Source organism: Sebastes umbrosus, chromosome 17, assembly GCF_015220745.1.
Source record: "Sebastes umbrosus isolate fSebUmb1 chromosome 17, fSebUmb1.pri, whole genome shotgun sequence".
Classification (NCBI taxonomy): Eukaryota; Metazoa; Chordata; class Actinopteri; order Perciformes; family Sebastidae; genus Sebastes; species Sebastes umbrosus.
In genome coordinates, this window is record NC_051285.1 from 10,454,112 (window position 1) to 10,475,703 (window position 21,592).

At 38.9% G+C, this 21,592-nt stretch overlaps 1 protein-coding gene across 4 annotated transcripts in view; it reads right to left on the bottom strand.

Annotated features, from left to right (window-relative positions):
• Nucleotides 1-472: 472 nt before the first annotated feature.
• Nucleotides 473-21,592, bottom strand: part of yipf5 (Yip1 domain family, member 5) — a 219,760-nt gene continuing 198,640 nt past the window's right edge. Inside the window, exons 1-6 of one of the 4 annotated variants that reach the window (XM_037748435.1) lie at nt 19,354-19,493; nt 16,849-16,966; nt 16,341-16,516; nt 14,536-14,681; nt 14,171-14,352; nt 12,482-12,707 (exon numbers count right to left, since the gene is read on the bottom strand). In XM_037748435.1, the coding sequence (XP_037604363.1) occupies nt 12,545-12,707; nt 14,171-14,352; nt 14,536-14,681; nt 16,341-16,516; nt 16,849-16,958 (777 nt within the window). In that variant the 5' untranslated portion in view covers nt 16,959-16,966; nt 19,354-19,493 and the 3' untranslated portion in view covers nt 12,482-12,544. Of the gene's footprint in view, nt 710-11,495; nt 12,708-14,170; nt 14,353-14,535; nt 14,682-16,340; nt 16,517-16,848; nt 16,967-19,353; nt 19,494-21,592 lie in introns of those variants that run through there. The other 3 variants (XM_037748434.1, XM_037748433.1, XM_037748432.1) reach the window with 3 other exon arrangements.

Consider the following 21,592-nt stretch of genomic DNA (forward strand, 5'->3'; position numbering starts at 1 on the left):
ACCAAGATGGCGACGGCCAAATACCAAGATGGCGACGGCCAAATACCAAGATGGCGACGGCCAAAAATCAAGATGGCGACAGCCAAATACGAAGATGGCGACGGCCAAATACCAAGATGGCGACGGCCAAAAACCAAGATGGTGACGGCCAAAAACCAAGATTGCGACGGCCAAAAACCAGGATGGTGACTGCCAAATACCAAGATGGCGACGGCCAAAAACCAAGATGGTGACGGCCAAAAACCAAGATTGCGACGGTCAAAAACCAGGATGGTGACTGCCAAATACCAAGATGGCGACGGCCAAAAACCAAGATGGTGACGGCCAAATACCAAGATGGCGACGGCCAAAAACCAGGATGGTGATGGCCAAATACCAAGATGGCGACCCTAAAGAGACTCTGTATCTTCTCTCTGCTGATGCCCTAAATACATTTTTGGTGCCTTAAATTATTATTATTAGCCGATGCATATATGGGCTTGATTTTCCATCTATTTATCTAACTTATTCTGTCTTTTTTTCTCTTGCTTGTCTTTTTCTTTCGTTGTGTCTTAGTCCAGCATGTTATATAAATAGTTAAAGCCATAAGGTTACACGAGGCGCTGTCAGGACGTCTTTCTTCTGCTTGAGAGCTCTTTCCTTTGAGTTGCAATAAGGTCCATAGATCCCTCTGCAGCTCTCTGACATGCTGCCAATTACTTCCAGGATCCTGGAGGGAAGGAAGGAGTGGTGGTTAAAACTAATGCTGCTGCCATCGCATGTGCTACTTTTAACTGCTAAGCTGATGACTACTGAAATAATCATGATGTTATCCTTACCCCACTGAGCAGTATAGAATAAATCAGACTGCTAAATGATGGGTAGGCTGTGATTAAAAAAAGAGATAGAACAAAAATAAAAAATACAGTAAAATCTCAACCCTAGGGGCAAAAGTCATTCATGCAAGGAATAACAAGGCTCTGTGCTCAAGATTTACTGCAGAGCAACATGAAATGTGCATGCTTACATATTATACATAGATGAGGTACAAGTTTTCTGAAGGCCATCTTTACAATGCATTACACTTGTGCTATTTAAGATACGGCATTTCAAGTTTAATCATAGAGTTACCATTGGATACAATAATTATCCATCAGGGGTGAATCAGTTCAGCATGAACATTTATTTCGCCTGTTCATTCCTCTCTTTGCGCATAAACTGTATCTGGGATTTTGATCATTCTGCTGTAATGGTATAGGGCTGTTACATGAGAAACACAGTCGCGTCTATAAATAGGGCGCAATAGCTTTCATTAATAAATAAATAGGCAAGATGATTAAGTAAATTTATATTTCATTACGTCGGGCACTGCAAGTAGAAAAGACACACGGGCATAAATAATGGCAACATTTGTGGTTTATAAATTTAAAATACGAATGAGTAATGCTAGGTTTTTTAATGGAAAGTCATAAAAATATACAGTCAGGAGCGTGTTTATGTGCAGCACTAATTCTCATACAAATCGGTGCACGTACCATAAAAAGTTAGGGGAAAAAAACACAAGAATGGAATATAAATGATGAGTCATATTTCTACTAATGAAAACACAAATATGGAATGACGTCAGCGGAGTTGCTGCTTGCTGTGGTATGCTGATGTTCTGAATTATTATTCTTATGTCATGCATATTGAATAAGAACGCCCTCAGCAAGACCAGATGGGTTTCCAGCCTTTTGTAGCTGCTCTAATCTGAAGCTGCAACACAATTTCACTGCCCAAATGGTAAAATCCATTCAGGCAGATTAACGAGAGGCTAAACAGGGAATACTGACAAAGGTCTGTAATGACGGGGGAATTATTGTCATTCATACTGAATTCTTATGTATGTCAAAGCAAAAAATTGTTATGGGTGTTAAAAATACATAATAATACAGCTATATTATACAAATTATTATGTAAGACTGTGATTAAATGATTCGTCATCCACCAGATGCTGTTTGTCTCACTCAGCATCAGGTGTGTTATTCTTCTGTTTGGGTTTTTATTTCTAGCCAAGGAGTAACGTTATCAAAATCTGTTCATGATCCATTCATAATTCTTTCCTTTCCTTTGCCACAGTGAAAAAAATATTTGGTGGAGAGGAGAGCACTTTCCCACACTAACACAGAGATACAAGCTACGTACTGCAAACACATTTTGTGAATAATCAAGAGCGGAGATGTCGGTGAGGGAATTGTTTGAAGGAGTGAAGTATCTCTTCTCCGATACTGGAGTGGATGGTTCAAAGTGATTTTTCTTTCAAGAACTGGAATGATGTCTCAAGAGTGAATTCTCATATAATTTCCGTTTCTCCCTCGGAGTGTGAATGAGAGCATGACTGATCTGTCTTGGTGAATTGATCATGGCTACTGATCCAAAATAATTGGTTTGCCTATAGTTGCAAAAAGCATTTTAATTCAGATTTTCTCTTGATATTTTGTTAGAATAAAATAGCTGCATAAATTCACCAGTTATACCAAATTCCTCCCTGATTTATCCCAAAGAAATCCTTAAAATCTGTTAAAACACTTTACTCAAACGAATTAGGAAGCTATGTATTCTGTATCTGTCCCTATCAAATAAACCATAAATAAATAAATAACAGAAATACTGATGTTGTGGCTTGATCGGTCAGGATTTAACTCGACATTCTCTGACTCTTTCTCCACCATGATGCTGAATGAATGATGAAGTATTGTGCTGTTGAAACCTCGTCTTTGAAATCTTTTTTTTTTTTTTAAACAATAGACATTTTGAGTTGTCATGCATGACGCACTGCCAGAGCTCTGGAACACCTGAACTGAAAGCAGCCATTAATAAAATGATCAGCTATGCCTCTGTTTTTCCTGTTGTGACATGTCACGCTGTCTGCTAGGAAAAGGCGCCTTCAGGCAACATCCACTTTGCAGACTGATTTTTTCTAAAGGGTTATCTACGTAAAAAAAACAAAAACTGAAAAATAATCTAATTGTGATGACATTTCTTCTCTTCAAATATTGTTACTCTAACTACACCTGCACTCTAAATTATTTTCACATGTGGATGTTTAAGAACAAAAACTTCCATATATGAATATAATGTCGAGTGCAGCTGTAGTTAACAGTAACAGTAACGTGATGGCAGGCTACAGTAATTGGCAGTATGCAGGTAACTACACAATAATGTTCTGAAATCAATGTGGCTTGACCATAACCGCTGTGTTTAAAGATCCTTTCAACCCATTCTCATTCCGAACTCACCAAATACCGATGCTTGGTCAGTGCACGAAGGCACCCTTTAGTGCCTGTATGCGAAACACCGGGCTTTCAACTAACTCCAATGTAAACCCACCCATGTCATTATTAGACAGTCAGAACGACTGACAGGGTATTAAAGGACCAGTGTGTAACAATTAAGGGGATCTATTGGCAGAAAAGGAATATAATATTAATAAGTATGTTTTCTTTAGTGTATAATCACCTGAAAATAAGAATTGTTGTCTTTTTGTTACCTTAGAATGAGCCGTTGTATCTACATACAAAGCGGGAGAAGTGTCAGTTGGTTGCAATCTGCAACCTCACGGCTAGATGCCGCCAGATCCTACACACTGCTCCTTTAAAGAGTGAAAAGTCTAAGTGTGGATTGGAGACAGCACAGGACTTTCACCCATGAGTCCGCTGTTCGTGTCCAGTGTGAAAGTAAACGTCAGCGTTGACTTTTTGTCACGTTAGCTACATGACTCATTAGTATCGTAAGTCCTGCGAGTCTCGTGAGTCGCTAGTCACGTGAGTCATTAGTCACTTGCTTGTCACGAGAATCGTTAGGCACTCGCTAGTCATGTGAGTTGTTAGTCAAGTTAACGTCAACCACAATCTTTTACTAACCCTAACTAAGTGGTTTTGTTGCCTAAGTTTGTTTTGACAAGACACTGCATGCAACAAGCATGTGGTGACCTGCCGTCCCTGACACGTCCAAAAACTGATGCTAGAGGGGTACCTAGATTGCCATATTTCGAAATGTTTGGCCACTGACCAAGCGTCGGTATTTGATGAGTTGGGAACGAGAATGTGTTGATCCTTTTGTGTGTATATGTATGTCTGCACATGCTTGTGTTCATTTGTCTGTTTCTGAGCATACACGTGTAGAAAAAAGCACCGAGAGCTTACGTGTAATATATGTGCATTTTTTGTCAAACATACTGTATGTACACAGAAGCACATTTCATAAAATGGAACGATTGTACAGCAGTACATGCACACACAGTACATACATACCCACCCATGAATACACATGAGTATGCATACACGTGCACATACACAAACAAAAAAACCACAGGTTCCCTCAGCACGACTCTGATGTTGGTCCCTTGCAGTGTTTGTGTTGGTTCATTGAGTTCTGAATCAACTGTTAGAAGAGGCCGCAGTGCAATGAGGGGGGACAATTAGCCTAATGAAGTGCAGGGGCAAATCACACTCAGTGCTGTGCTAACAGTTGCTCAGTGAATATTCATGTGCTGTTGGCTTTGCAGATGCATTAAAAGGCGGCGCTGCGTTGCTGAATACCAATTGTTACATTTCCACCTGTCGCTCGTCTGCTCCCTCAGTGAAGATAACATCCTAATCAGCCTCATTGCTGTGAGGCTTTTTGGAGCGCATCGCGTACACAGGCCGCATTTATTATGCTATCCAGCTACATCTGCTGCTGTCCGCCAATTAAAAACAGATACACCTTCTCTCACCTTTTAAAAAAATAATGAAAACACATAACAGTACTTAGGATAGAGAAGGTGATGTCAGACTGTGATGCCGACGAGTGAATTTTATTTAAAGTGATTGTAATGCTTTACTCCTGTTGAGATGAGGTTTTAATGTCAAAGAGACGGTGGCTGAGAAAGGTCGAACGAATGCAAAAGCCACAACGCGAATGAAAAAGCCACAAAATTAAGGAAAAAGCCACAACACAAATGCAAAAGCCACAACATGAACGCAAAAGCTACAACTCAAACGCAAAAGCCACAACACGAATGCAAAAGCCACAACACGAATGCAAAAGCCACAACACGAATGCAAAAGCCACAACACGAATGCAAAAGCAACAACTCAAATGCAAAAGCAACAACTCAAATTGTTGTGTACAAATTAGATAATCCCAATGAAAATGTCTGTCTGAGCACCTTGACATTGTATTTTTTTTATTTTTAATTTAGGAGTTAATTCAGTGCTCTTAGTGTCATCTATAACATCTTTCCCAATTCATTGTCTATGAAGCAGTTCCACACACGTTATACTTGATGACATCACACATTTGAGTTTTAGCACTCTATTTTTTGGATTTGGGAGAGAGTTGTTCATGTTTGCTAAAATTTTTGGACTGTCTTAGACCACTAGTTCCCAAGCTGTGGGTCCTGACCCCCACTAGGGGTCGCCAAAACTTCACAGGGGGTTGTCCGGCCTTCCTGATTTTAATATAAAGTTGGCTTCAGCATTTCATTCATTGTTGTGAAGAAAAGTAAATTAAATTGTTTTTTTTAAAGTTTGGAAGTTAGGAAGAAGAAAACACTGAATTCGTCAAAAAATAAGTCTATTTAGTATTTATGAATTCTAAAGATATTTATTTTTAGAGAATTGTATTAATCATCTCTGATGCAATAGTTACAGGACATCAAATAATCTGCTCAAAATTCACCGAAATCACTTGTTTTGCGCAAACTTCCTGCAGTAATTGCGTTCATTATTCGGGTTAACTGTATAGTTTATCAGTTGTTCTGTAGTTTTTATTGTTATGCATTGAATATAAAATGAAATATCCATAAAATATGTTACATAGTCATGGGTTGTGAGTTAACTCAATGATAAAAAAGGGGTCCCTTAAGGAAAAAGATTGGGAACCACAGTCTTAGACCATAGGAATAACATTTATGAATTTTGAAAATGGGCTTAGTTCCCCTTTAATCTCATGACTACTGTATGAGCTCACATTAAAAAGCCATATAAAATGTCATAAAAAATGAATCATAGCTTCATGTGCAGTGGGCATCAAAGTATATTGTAATTTATCTGGATGCTGTTAAGGTGCATTTCTAATCTAAGACATGCAGTCCTGTAACCTGCTCATGCCAGATTCACAATTCATTTGTCGCTGTTTTGTAAGTAGGAATTTTGGTTAAGTGTTTTTCTTTTTTTAGTATATTGTACAACTCCCGTCTGTTTCACTCCTCTCCGCCTCCATCCCTTACAGCTTGTCTCGCTCCATGCTTTTCTTTCTAGCAGAGCAGGAGACGCTTTCATCATTAGCTGTTACTCACCAGTCAGCCGGGCCAGCTTGCTGGGCACAACAGACTGTGGCTCAGGCCGGCCAGATGGAGGTGAGATTATCCTCCATTAGATAACATAATGGCACGGTGGCCCTTATTCCACGGAGACGAGCAGACCAGTCAACTAGTCAGCTACACCTAAAACAGCCTATAGGTGATGATGAGGATGATTTTTTTATGATCGTTAATAGTATTAAAAGTAGTAGTGATGGCAGGAACAGTTGTAACAGGAGGAGTGTTATTGAATGTTAATTAAATATTATACTTATTCCAGTGATGACTCATTTTATAAAAATTTCCTTCTGGGACTTAAAATTAAAAAGCTTTACACCATTCAGCAATATTATTTATTTTTACTGCAGATTTGCCATTAATATCACTTAAAGGTACAGTGTGTATGATTTGGCGACACCTAGTGGTGTGGTTGCAGATTGCAACCAACTGAGTACCTCTCCGCTCATTCCTCCCTTTTCAAGACTGCGGTAACGTGAGCCGCAGAGTGCGAAACCGTGATAACGCTGTCCGCCTCCCTCAGAGGCCATCCTTACCATAATAACACTACTTTAGGAGCAACGGAAGTCGGATGGTGGCTGCTGGTACCACGGTTTTGCACTCTGCGGCTCACGTTACCGCAGTTTCACAAGCGTGTCGGAGAACTACGGTGGCCTTCAGGTAACGTAAAAATGCTAAAGTCTCTCTATAGAGCCAGTGTTTTGGTTTGTCTGTTCTGGGCTACTGTAGAAATATGGCGGAGCAACATGGTGACCTCCATGAAGAGGACCCGCTCCCTATGTAGATACGAAGGGCTCATTCTAAGCTAAGAAAAACACGAGTTTCAGGTGATTATACACTAATGAAAACATAGTTATGAATATTATATTCTGCTAATAGATCCCCCAAAATGTTACACACTGTTCCTTTAAATGTTTCACCCAAAATTCATTTATGGTGTTATATTGTGCAATAGTTTACAGGGACAAACTCAACGACTGTTTGGGATTTCTCAGGGCCCACCCATGGTAAAAGTACAGTTTGTGTATTCAGGATACTTGAGGCACTTAAAAATGTGTCCACTAAATGGCATGTTCCGCAAATTTTATGTAAAATGAGATTATCCTACAACCTAAACCAAAACAAGGAGCAAACCGAACAAATGTGATCTACAGTAGACGCTGACCTGATCCAAAGTAAGCCATACATTTCCTGATAATGACTGCTAGGATTTCGAAAACGATGTGGGGATGTAGTCATCGCTCCAGGGGAAATGTCAGACTGCAGCCAATGAACACAGCAAAAAAACAATATGAGCCAAGAGGAGAGACTATGTGTGACTCAACACTACCATCTGGAGGTGCTTGGTCGTAAATGTTTCAGTAGGTGACGAAAAACAGGAAGACGCAGCTCTTCTCTCGGTGTTTCATCAGCCATCTGGCTCCTATCTAGATCTCCATAACTTTTAGTACAGTAAATACTCCACATGGGAAAATGGAATGAGCATCCCAAAGACAGTCAACTAGTTTGAGGTTAACTTTTTTCTGGCATCCACTGTGTTGTGAACACAATAAATCATTGACTCATCACCTGTTATAAATGGAAGGATATACACGGTCAACTCTATTAGACCCGGCTATGCAGAACATAAATAACCAAAGACTCAGTGGTAATATTGTCAAAACATTGTGGGAAGGAAGTCCTGCAGCTGCTAAAGCCTGGCTCACAGCAGCAAATTCTGACACCATACTGGCCCCATGGAATCATAAAATGCTAAAATAGAGCAACAGGTGCAAACAGGAGTAATCAAATTTCTCGATTGACACTGACAATACGATTTGCTAATCATATTTATGGCATTTTTGTTCACAGATGCAGCACTACACTCTTCTGGACATACAGTAATGTAGGGATTTATGTATATTTTGCTTGGGCCAGGTCATTGCATCTAAAATTGTCCAGTGTATTTTTGAATGCATCGCAAATTTGAACTGAAAACCACTGAGTGTTAGCTAAAAAAAGGGTTTAAACTCAGGTCTCAGCACACTCCCAGTTACTGTAAGCTATTCACTCTGTAATGTGTATGTCTCCAAATACAACCTGTTTATTTACATGGATCATGTAACTGCCGTCTGTCAAACCAGTTTGCTGCTTGTATACGGTACTTAAGAGGCAATCAAATGTACACAATAGACCATAACTGTATACTGTGTCAATTAAAATGTTTTTTTCTCTCTCTTTGAGAAGTCAATCCCGAACAGTAACGCAACAACCTGTTGACCCTGATCAAAAAGAAGTACATTCAAATGTGCTATTGGAACACTTCCTTTAAACTTAAAATAAAATCAGTTTACTTTTTATGTTCTTATCAGAGATATACTTAACAAAAATAAAAATAATTTTATTTATTTATTTTATATTCACAAAACATCAAGTCAAATAGCAAAAGGAGCAAGTCTCTTTATCTAATACATACATCCTTGGCTAAGTATTATAAGTTATAGGATAGAAAGTGCACTTTCATAGACTAAAAAGTGGGCTACAAGTATATACAAGTACACTTGCAGTGAAAAAACTTTTAAACTAGTAGTTTGCTGACAGTAAACTTTAAAGTACTTTCATAAATTAAAAAGTGGGCTACAAGTATAAACAAGTATATACTTGCAGTATAAAAAAGATTGAACTAGTAGTTTAATGAGAGTATACTTTTAAGTGTACTTTCATAAACTAAAAAATGGGCTACAAGTATATACAAGTATACTTGCAGTGAAAAAACTATTAAACTAGTAGTTTATTGAGAGCATACTTTCATAAACTATAAAGTGGGCTACAAGTATTAAACCAGTAAAGTACCAGTATACCTATAGTATAGTTGCAGTACAAAATAAAACTTAGATGTAAACTAGTAGTGTGCTCAAAGTATACTATTCTTATACTTAAAAGTATACTTAAAAGTATATTTTTATAAACTAAAAAGTGTGCCACTTTAGTTCCAAGAAGTAATGGAGTAGTACACTTACAAGTCTAGTACATTGATATTAGTATACTTACCACATAAAGTATAGTTGGGGGAAATATACTTAAACTTTACTTAAGTATACTTCATAGAATACACTTGAAGTATACTACTTTTTCGTAAGGGAATATACAACTTCTTCTTCATCTGCTGATATCAAAAAAGGTATTGTATTTATAAAAGTATAAAACTATTTTACACACAGGAAATGAGTCACACTATCATCTTCACCTGAACATAACCCCAGGAATGCACAGAGTAAATGGATTTTAGATGTTCACTTCAGTGCCTACAGGGGAATTTGTGAACGCCAGAGTTAGCAGGTTCAAATAAGGACTTGATTGAAGGCAAATAAGGAATTTTGGAACGAATTCCTTCTCTAGGCCCAGCAGGGAAAACGTGAGAATGCGAGATACCCTTGAGTGAATCCAGATGCAAGATATTGAAACCCGACTGCAAACTGGCTGAAACCAGATACTGTACATAGACGAAGGGTGCGTGAATGTCAACATCCTGCTACCCACAACGAGTCCTCAGCTGTTTCTGAGATCCCCAGAGCTGAGAGGACGCAGAATAATTTAAAGCACTCGAGACACTCACCACTCTGTGTGTGTGTGTGTGTGTGTGTGTGTGTGTGTGTGTGTGTGTGTGTGTGTGTGTGTGTGTGTGTGTGTGTGTGTGTGTGTGTGTGTGCATAAAATGAGTTGAAAAAGCAATTCATGACATGTACAATGTTCTGGTTAGAGAGGAAATAAATCCCCTTGAAAGTGTGACACTGATCCCTTTCATTCATAATATAAGCAAATTGGCATTACCTCCTTTTCTTTAAACAACATACAAAACAGATTATACATACAGAAGATGCATATATAAACACTTGGCCATATGAGAGAGCAGACTGCTCCTGTTAGGTTTGCTTGAAATGCAAAGTATCTCCTCGATGTTGAGTTTGTTGGAATAGAAAACGGCACTCTATTTTCATTTTTGAATTATTCATTCCTCCTAAGTGGGTTATCGTCCATTTAAGGAGCCCCTCTGTGTATATGTTTTGTGTATGTTAGTGAAAGGAAAACCCAGAAGAGAGCGGAAAAAAAGAGGATTGTGCTCTAACCATGAAATTGTATATTTCTTCTTGTCAACCTTCTGTTTAGATTTAAGTTTAAGTGGCAATCTCGACGATTTTCATTTAAATAAATGTCTGTTAAGTCACTATATATAGCCAAATGAGGCAACACAATGGTGATTGAGCCGATGCCCCACTGAAGTATTGCAATAATTATATATTTGTAGTATATTAAAGGACTGAAATCTTAAGGATTTGCCAAATCTTAAGAATTTTTTTCTTGCATTTTAAAGCTTTACTTAAAATCAAAGTCACTCAATGTTTTTTTTTTTTCTGTAGGCTGGCCATTCTCCTCCACACACTAGCTCATAAACATTGGAGTTGTGGTTTTTATTCTGCCAAACAACGGACCTCGAGCCCTGTCCAAGAAAGAAGTTTATTCCAGTGTGCTATTGGTACAATTCTTTTAAGAGTATACTTTCAGTTTACTTTTTATATATTTATCAGAGATATACTTAACAAAAGTAGACTTAAGTATACTTGGCTCATACTGACAAGTATACAGAAAAGTCTAAGTATGTTTGGCTTACAGGCCTACTTGTACTTTTGATAGAAAAAAAAGTATAATAAGGCTTACAGAAAGGTATACTTGACTTGTAGTTGTGCTTACTTTTTGATAGAGTAGGATTTTAAAGTGTGTGAGAATTTGCAAAAGGATGTCTACTTCCATTTAAAAAGAAGTTTTTGGATTATCCGTTCACGATAATAATATAATAATATAATAAGACGATTGATATTAGTATACTTACTACATAAAGTATACTTGGGAAATATATATTTGAACATTACACTTACCTGCTATGTGTTTGTTGTGACGTGTCAGTATTTTTATGGTAGCTTGTGAATGTGTAGCTACGGTGATGTTTTTACTGACAAGCAATAACTACTGCCTGCTAAATCTCTTTGCTTGTTGAAAACTATCATCACACACCCACTTCTGCACCTGCACTTTCTTCTGCCCACACAGCAAGTTTCAGTCTTTAAAAAGAGGTAACATCACTTCTTACAATTATCTGCTTGACCACACGATGTACCATTTCATATCACGAGGCGGATAACTTTCAAAGACAACTTTAATGTGCATGAGAAGACATGAACAACAGATGACACGTCGAAGCATACAGAGTGAGTCAACTATAAAGATTTTAAGAAATGGAAAGGATGCAAACTATAGCAACAACCTATATAGAGACGTGTTTGTACCTAGAAATATACAGCATCTCTCTCAGACTAATCATGCTCAATATGGAATCAAATTGGTTTTTGAAAATTAGAAAAATGCTTTTGTGCAAACTGTGTTTTTCTTCTTGAAAGGCATCAAAACTCAAATGAATTTCAAGAGAATATAATAAAACAATATATAAGATATAGCAGAGCTGCTGTTTTTTTACACCAAAGATCAGACCGTGACTCCTCAGTCCTGGAGAAAAGAAGATACAGGTCCCCCATTTTCCTCCACCTGTTCTGGGTAGAGAAGTAGAGTGAGCTACCGTAGTCTTGTGCAGAAGGAAAGTGGGTGCTTCCCTTAGTCTTGCAGCTGTGGAATCTATAGGGCTTTGCCAAAAAAGGCTTGCGAAAATCATGATGTTTCCACCGGGTCCACGTGAGGCTGCAGGGTTGGTTGAGAGTTGGTTATCAGTCCTTGGAAATTGAGAACCTTTTCCCGTCCGTGTCCAAATTAAATTGTCTCCTCGGGTTTCCATTGTGTGAACTAATTGCTCACTTCCTTCCCCCTCATGTCCTTAAAATCATAGGACTGTACACGGCTCGACATGGTCCACAGGAGAGTTATTTTTCACCTGGCTTATTTGACAGTCCTCTCCTTTAGGATGTGTGAGGGGGACGAAGCGGACAGAAGACACGAGTGAGACAATACACTCCAGCCTGCAGATGGTCGATTCAGAATGTAGTGAGAGGTGGAGGCTTATAAAAGAAAAAAAAAAAAAAAAGAAAAATACCTCGGTGCCGTTTTAGACAGTAGCTCCCATTTTTCTGCAATAACAGTGTAATTGGCCAATAATTACACTAATTACAGTGGTGATAATTAGACTGAAATTACAGAAACTGGGGAGCGGTTATTTTAAACTGGTACTCAATGATTTCTTTAGAAGACAGAAATGAGTGCAAAGACCCCATATAAGAGAGCGCACGGGTAAGCAACCAACAGCTGCTGCCCATCCATGGCCAACGCCGAGATGAAGATCTTTGAGGCCGAGAAACTGCACCAGCCAATGATTGCTGACGTTAGTATAATTCCCACCATGCCCCTAAAGAGGACAAGAAGGAAGCAAGAAGTTACCTTTCACCGTTTTAACAGTTAGCTGTAGTAAAGCTGCGTTTATACAGTTTTATTAAATGTACAGCTGTTTGTGAAACTCCTATCAAACATCCAACAAAAGTTACATTGTCCCGTTAACTCAGCTTATCACACTTAAGATGAGTTTCATTAGCAACCAATTATCATCTTAAAGTCGTACAATACAACAAAACCCTAACTAGGAAATTTAAACTTAGTGTTGTCACGATACCAAAATTATGACATTGACATGATACCCTGCCTAAATATGACAATAACAATATTGAAACGATACCACAGCAAAAAAACTAAAACATCAGGAAAAGTAATGAATAATAGATTTACGGAATGGAATTCGATTTTTCTTTATTAATTAAATATTTTAAAAAGTATTAATTAAAAATGTATGCAGTAATCTGATGTTCCTTATACTTGAGTTTGTTATTCCTTTAGTTAACTTTATATTTGCAACCAGATATCCCTTATTAAACAGTGTTTAATATGTTTTTTTTTTTTTGTAAAACAACGCCCCTGCCAGTGCATAAGCAACAGTTCAGGCAGAGAGTGGTACTGCAGCACCGGAGATGGTGAGAGGCTTCCAAAACAAAAACCCACTAAATGATAATAAATTCAGATGAAGTACTGTGAGAAGCTGATCAAGGAGAAGCAGCTAAAATCAGGAAGACACCACAGTAACTGCAAAAAGAGCTGCGTTGTGTCAAAGTGGTGTTTGTGAAGACAATGTCACCGTTACTGCAGGACAGCTTTTCCTTTCTTTCCATTTTACGTTACAGAAACACAGGCTAAAATAATACTTTTAACACGTGCTCTCTGGTGGATTATGTGTTTGCCGAATTACAGGAGATGCGTGGACAGATTCAGAGAAGATGGTGAATCTAATTGTATCGGTACATTTGATCTATATTAAGAGACGTGCTGTTATTTCCTTGTTTTTTTCAAGGGAGTTCTGCTGATACAGGAACCAGCTCAGAGTGGGACTGTGCAGCTGGCGAGAGATTCATGACCTGCTTTAATCTTTTTTTCAACTTTATTTGTTGACTCCATCCTTCTGGTTATCACTGCAGTTTATTTTTTGACTGCTTGCTCCCACCAGCAGCAAAGTTATAACCGTCTGCTCCCACAGGATCTCAATCCTAATGCCGTGTCCTACAGCAGAGCGCTGCACACACACACACTGCCCTGCTGTCGCACATCGATGCAACTCATGGCTCGTATTAAAACACTGTCATTCTTAAAGTATCGGTACTAATAAAATGGGGTATCGTACTGCTTCTAACGGCAGGGTATTGTGCAACACTAATTTAAACTACTAGACAGTGTCTCGTAGTGGTCTCTATAGATTAAAAAAAACCTTTGCTTGATTTACAAGTTATAATAACATTCAGAAAATGTACCTTTTTGCTTTGTACTCACTGTAAAGAGAGGATGACTCCGAAGCTGGAGAGGAGGATCATGGGGAGGAGGCAGTATCCCAGCACGCTGGCAACACAGCCGAAGGAGACGCCCGTCATACTCATCAGGTTGAGTAGGCAGTAGATGCCGAGGCAGCCGATCGCACTGATACCATACACATAGCCAAACTGGATCTTACCTGACTGTTAACAGAAAGGAAAAAAAAGATACATCCAAACAGTCAGATATGCACACACCTAAATAGATTGGTGTACAGATGTGTATATATTTGTGCCATAAGGTGTGGCAGGATGTCGGGTGCCAGTTTTACTAAGTTACAAAGTTCTCGAGATGTATTATTCATCAACGTTAACCAAATGATTTACCAGGAGAAGTGTCGCTCCGAAGGCCAAACAGAAGACCATGGGCCCAGCCAGGTCTGTCTCATTCATGATGCTGCCGTCTGCTACTTTCATTGGATGGAGCACTGTCAGTGTCTTCTGCCAGATGTGGTCAAAGTTGATTCCTAATTCTAAGACGGAGAAAACACACATCAGAAACACTGAATACTGGAACTATGATCAAACATAGTTGGTAGGGAAATAAATGGCACAAATAAGTATACAAGAGTAGAGAGAACTTTAAAAAAAGGATAATGACACAATGAGGCATGGAAGAGATGCAATGACATGCCAGTATGCGCAACTGGTTTGCTATATAAACACTAAGCCTTTACAGTCACAAAGAAAGAAACGCCTCTTCCAGGAATGCTCAGATTTTGTGTACAGAAAGGACTCGTGATAAAAGTGTGATTTCTTCTCAGAATAGCCTTGAGGTGTGTCTTCACCTCTCTAGGTCACATTTTAGTGTAATGAGTGTGAATTAAGTTTGAGCGACCAACAACATTTTCACAGTCTCATGCAGCGGATGAAAGACATAGCTGTGTGGTGCCACAAAATGTATACAAACACAGGGATGGACACCGTGAGAGCAGTAGAGATTGACCTCTAGGCCAAAGTGGTCTCAGCTTTATCAAACTGATTTAGAGCTGCAACGATTAATCGATTAGTTGACAACTATTACATTAATCGCCAACTATTTTGATAATCAATTTATCAGTTTGAGTAATTTTTTAAGAAAAAAAGAAGAAGTGAAAACCGTATGATTCCAGCTTCTTCAATGTGAATATTTTCTGGTTTCTTTTCTCCTCTATGACAGTAAACTGAATATCTGAGTTGTGGACAAAACAAGACATGATTTGAGGACGTCATCTTGGGCTTTGGGAAACACTGATCAACATTGTTTCACCATTTCTGACATTTTATAGACCTCTTTGTCTCTAGTTTAATAAAACAAATTCTGATATCAATTTCTACAAGTGTGAGAAGCAGGAAGTGCAACTGTTGTACGTGCAACCCTGGATGGCTCGGTCCAAAGATTAAGTCCACAACACAACGTGATTAACAGCTCAGTTTTGCTCAGTGTCAACGAAATGCTTTCTCGTGTGTGTAACTAAAGGGAAAATACTGCTAAATATTGGGATTGTCAGGTCTGCCAATTTTGCAATCCGTTTGCCAGGTAGCCAGCCTTTGATCAGCCCTTTCTCTTCCATCCAAACTCTCTTGCAGCTATGAGATTCTCGGACTGTGCTAGCAACTGCAGCTGTCGAATGAAACTTTAATTTCACGCTTTTAAGAAACAGTGCCTAAGTTCATGTCCTAGAAGTTATACTGCAGACCGGATCACTGTTGTTTTATATTTTATTTTAATCAACTGGCGCTCTTGTAAACGTAACGTCAAATAATTCCAAAAGCTGGTAAACAGTGCGGTAAACTAATGATTATTTCCACTAACCGATTGCATATTTCTCCATCTTTACTCCAAATTACCAGAGTCCAACAAGTTTTGTGAAGCTGTGACAGTCTCTGACATAAATGTTTTTATCAATGATAAAACTAACAATAGCAATCAACTGAAAGAATAATAACAAAACAAATAATTTTAGCACAGTTAGCTATCCACATAGTGAAATGTGTGTATTGCTGACTGTCAAACTGTGCTGTACTAGACAGTTCCTTTGCAAAAATCCATGTACTCCCGAATGAGAAATATTATAAGAAAAGAGAGAGAAGCCGTATGAGAGCCAAAGAGGCAGATACAAGTCATAGACTACCGGTTGTGGTTCACCTACCTTCTAGCAGTGGCGGCTCGTCATCGAAGCTGCTACCGTACATGGATTGTGATGGGGCTGGAGTGTAGGTCTGTGTGGGCTGGAAGATTTGTCCCGTGTATGGCTGCTGGGGCTGCATCATATCTGGGGGAGAGTAGCCCATGGGCTGGGAGTAGTCATACTGACCAGCGTATGGCCTGGGAAACACATAATGATAATGCTCAACAGTACTCTTTGACTGAAAGGACATTAAAAGACGTCTTAAACTCCATATTTGTACTTAAGTTGCTTTCTAAGGATGTTGTTTCAATTAGGCAGTGTTAACATTTTTAAAGCAGTAAAACAATGCAAACTCGCCCTTCACCCTAATCACAAATACACTTTAAAGATGTCAAATAAGGTATTCACCCAGGCAACAAAATGTTAGGTCTTCAGCAGCTGAAAAGGCACATAAAAATAATAATAATGTTGCTCTTGGAGGCGTTGACAGCTGAGGGAGCATCAGGCAAAGAGAGCCTTCTTCACTTACTTGTTGTAGGGGTTTTCAGTGTTGGTGTAGCCTTGGCCTGCCTGGTTTTGGTCATCTACACTGTAGCTGGACTGGTAAAAGTCTGTGTTGAAACTGTCAAACCCTGCCATCTCTCCCTCTGTTGGAAACACAGGGGCAGAAACAGGAACACAACTTCATCAGCTAGGTTAATTATTTTGGTCTACAGTGAGGTGGTACAGAGGATGTCAATATACAAATGACAAAGCACTGTTATATTGAACAACTACATGCTCTGTAATACACAGTCCAGTTGGCTAAAACAACATAACATAATCTAGAACAGCTATTCTCAACCACTGGGCCGGGGCCCACTGGTGGGCCTCAGAGAGACACCCTTGTGGGCCGCAAAGGTGCTGCCAAATGGTTAGATTAACTGCTTTTCTGTATTTCAGAGGTTATAGCGGGCTCACTTTTAAAGCTAGAGTGAAGATACTGGCCTCATATGAAACTAGGAAAAACCTAAGGAATCCATCGGCACCAACCGTGTCATGCTAGCTTGTCGGGAAAGAGGTTAAATAACGCTCCAAACTTACGCTAAATTTTGGTGAGGAAAAACTGCCATGGACATTTTCAAAGGGGTCCCTTGACCTCTGACCTCAAGATATGTGAATGAAATTAAGTTCTATGGTTACCCACGAGTCTCCCCTTTACAGACATATATGTCACAGATGCAGTGACACAAAATCAAGCAATTTTTGAAACCAGCAAAAGTGTGTGTTGAGGAAATATGAATAGTTTGGATTCATAATGGCAGGCAGTGATGGGTGAGGGTAAGCTGAATATCCATGTGGGTCATTACACCTGACGATGGCATAACACATATTTTATAGCCCAGTTTGTCATTTATTTGGGAAGTTGGTCCTCGGAAATGTTTTAACAATCAGAAGTGGGCCTGGAGACCTCTCAGGTCATCTGGATCAGGTCTGCTTAGTGTCCCCAGAGTCAGAACTAAACATGCAGAAGCAGCATTCAGTTTTTATGCACCAAATATCTGGAACAAGCTCCCAGAAACCTGCAGGACCGCTCCAACTCTCACTTCTTTTAAAACAAAGCTTAAAACTTTCCTGCTTGCGGGTGCCTTTTCTTAAACCAGATAATGATCTGATACTGCACTAGAGCTTTTACTCTTTTGTGTTTTACGCTATTTTAGTTTCTATCCTAGCTTTTCTTTTTAGCTTGTGTAATGGCAATTTTCATATCTGCAGTTTAACACTGTACCTTTAGATAATCTCAGGGCCTCACATGTTCAATTTCGTCACCATAGGACAGTGACCTGACATTTTAGATCTCTGTAACTGCAAACAACAGATTGCTGAAATACTTGTTATGTCTTGTGATGCTCTGTTGTCTGCTGTGTGCTGACGCATTGATACACTTTCTATCCTTCTCTTCTTTGCACTTATTATGCTTTAAATGTATAAATACTGACTACTCTTTGTATTCGGGGCTCACTTGCCACAGTCCACAACAGGTGGCTGTGCTCGTGAGTCCATCTGCAGTCCATCTGCAGATGTTTTAGTTATTAATGTATGCCTTTTTATTAAATTCACTTAAAGACAAGTTGTTACGTTGGTTTGTGTCTTGTTTTAACAGAAAACTGCCACCACACTTGTTTTTATTTTCTAATTTTTAATGTTTTATGTTTTTATAACTGTTTTAATTATGTCTTAATGATCTTTTGCACTTTGAATTGCCCTGTTGTTGAAATGTGCTATACAAATAAAGCTGCCTTGCCTTGGAGTTACAAAAGGCTGAGAATCCCTGATCTAGAAAACATCTCAAAGAGAACATCTTGTCTACCATGGCTTTTATTTAGATGCAAAAACTACATCATCAAAAACAACAATGACTCTGTTAAACATCTGGATTTTGTGTGTGGTTTTATCATCCAAAAATCAGTGTATCAGTTAAGGGTGCGAGTAGTACATGAAAGGGTTTGAGGCAACACCACGTCTTCTAACATTCATCTATCGACCACACACATAAGTGAAATCATGAAAACATGAACCATGCCAACTACAACATGTAACCTCACCTAGTCAACGTGATAGAAGTCGTTGTCTCTTAGCAACGTTGTATATATCGAACGTTCGCTAGCTCCCTAACTACTACCTTAGCAACCGCTTAGGATTTACTGCACTAACTGTCTAACTAGTGTTATTGCAACTGTGAGCTAAAATAAGCTAGATAATGTAGTCACACACTAAACTATAGTCTATAATGGGTAGCTGTATCTACTATCAAATGGCTTAGACTATCACAACCACCTAGTAAGGATACAGTTAGATATTATAGTAGATAACATACAACAACAAGCTGCTCATCTTCGGGTGGCTAACGTTCCGTTAATGCTAACTGATGCTAACTGATGCTAACTATAAACAAACCTGTTTATGTGCGTTATGTCAGCGGCGGTTTTAATATCCCGTTTAACTCTTCTTACATTATCATTATTCTTAAGCTATAAAGCATCTTAACACGTACCTGTGGTGTTTGACAAATCTACCAGAGCTCTGCCAACTTGGTTGATGTTGCTACGTGTCAGGAGAGAAAAGGTAAAGCTTCCGGGATGCTACGTTGCCGACGGGAAGTCGTTAGGGACAAACGGGATATTATTGCCCTTCGCTTAAAACTGTGGCGCAGCCTACAGGCGATTGGTGGTACTACATGATTTACTGGGCTACTGTATGAGTATATAAAAATTAAAGTGGCAGTAGGCAGTAAATTTCCTTTCATTAAGTGGATTAAGAAGAAAGACATGTTCTTCAAGTTTAGAAATGATTAAAAGTCTAAAGGAAGATGAGAAGCAATGGAGGGCAGGAGACTCATTTCTGCTCATGATCAGTCATGGGTGTTTGCTGTAGGAATTCATGTTTTTGTGCATCAAATTGATTTTGTTCATCATGGGGCAGACAAGTGATCCATGTCGGGCCTGCACAGATGAAAGGTTTGTTAATGACATTTTTTGCTTAGTTTATTGTTTTTTTTTTGTTTTGCTTTCTCACCCACCCCAACTTTTCACGTGTCATGAGTTGCCTGTCCTTCGGCTTAAAGTGGCAGTAGGCAGTATATTTTTGGCATCATTGGGCAAAAAATCCATTATAACCTTTCACCATATTGTAATTCAAGTGTTAAACTAGACTTCTGCACCTCATCGTGGCTCTGTTTTCAGGCTTTAGAAAATCTAGCCCGTGATGGGAGACTTTGGTCAATCACAGGTCATTTCATTGAGAGAGCGTTCCTATTTCTCCCAGCAAGCATGCTGGTGCTGCGGGAACCAACGCACGGACAGTGATGGTGAGCTAGCCAGATGTATGGTGGACTGAGATAGCTGGAAGCTCCGCTTGAAAGCCCGTCTGAGGACGACCCAATGATATCAATTCCGATAGTTGTATTATCACTCTTTTACATCCACTACTATTGGTTTTCTGTCTGTCTGTCTGTCTGACTGTCTCTCTGTCTCTCTCTCTCTCATGTACTACTGTCACAATATAGCAACCGTTTTATAAAGATAACTTTTTTTTGATCATATATGCTCCAATATCGCCTACTTCAGCTTTAAATGCTGTTTTTTATGAGCTAATGGGGGAGACATTATGGAGGCAAAAATATTCTAATTGTAATTGTCTGAAATATATTAATTATTTCTTTTTTTAAATATTTTAATGAGAGCTACAAGTTATTTTAACATGGTCATGGAGCATATATACTATATATTTGTATTCTGGAGGGAATCGTTCCTATGCAGAGGGTAGTTTAGTTTATTTATTGACTACACTGAGGGCGTTTTATATTTTAATAATGTATTTATTTATTGTGTTAAGTTGAATGTGCTACTTATTTTGTACTGTAATTACCTTGTTCCTTTTCTACCTTTTTTCTTTTCTTACAGCTGACTCGGTGTAAACTGTTCAGAATTCCAATGTACTTAGGTGCAAATGGCAAATAAAACTCTTGAATCTAAAGGTCAAACCACTTGTTCAAGCACTTGGATTTTCTAGTGTTATGGATTACCGTCATGAAAAAGGATCATCTGCAGCCTGTAGTACATTTTACAAGGTCATGAACGCTGTGTGAATATCACATGAATACGCTGTTAAATGATATTGATGCATACACAATGGTTATAAGTAACAATAAAGACTAAAAAGGTCATCCGGGGCCGCTACTGTGTGCAGTCCTTGTTCAGATCTTCTTATTAAAGCAGTAGTGGGTTAGAAATATGAAAGAGCAAATATGATTAAAAAAAGGTATTTTTATAAAACGCTCACTATATCCTGACAGTAGTACATGAGACAGGTGATCTGAAAAAAAAAATCATGAGCCTCTGTGTCCTCCGGTGCTCCTAACGGCATCTGTAAGATTTAACAGACCAGAGGAAAACAACCAATCAGAGCCGAGCTGGAGCCTTGCCGTCTATGAGCAACTGTCAATCACTCGCAAACTCTGATCAAACGGTTAAACTAGGCAGCGCTGATCAAATATGAATCAATATTCTGTTACTGTAATGCCTATTTCTCGCTTCAAATGTTTTCAGAAATATAGTGTACTGTTTAGCTGTAAAATAAGAAAGTTTGTGACCCGGCAGCCATGTTGAGATCAGTTGAGGAAATACCAAGCACCGCCCACCAGCCGGAGCACAGCCAATAGGAACGCTCAATAGGAACGCTCTCTATCTCTGAAATGACCTGTGATTGGCCAAAGTCTCCCGTTACGGGCTGGA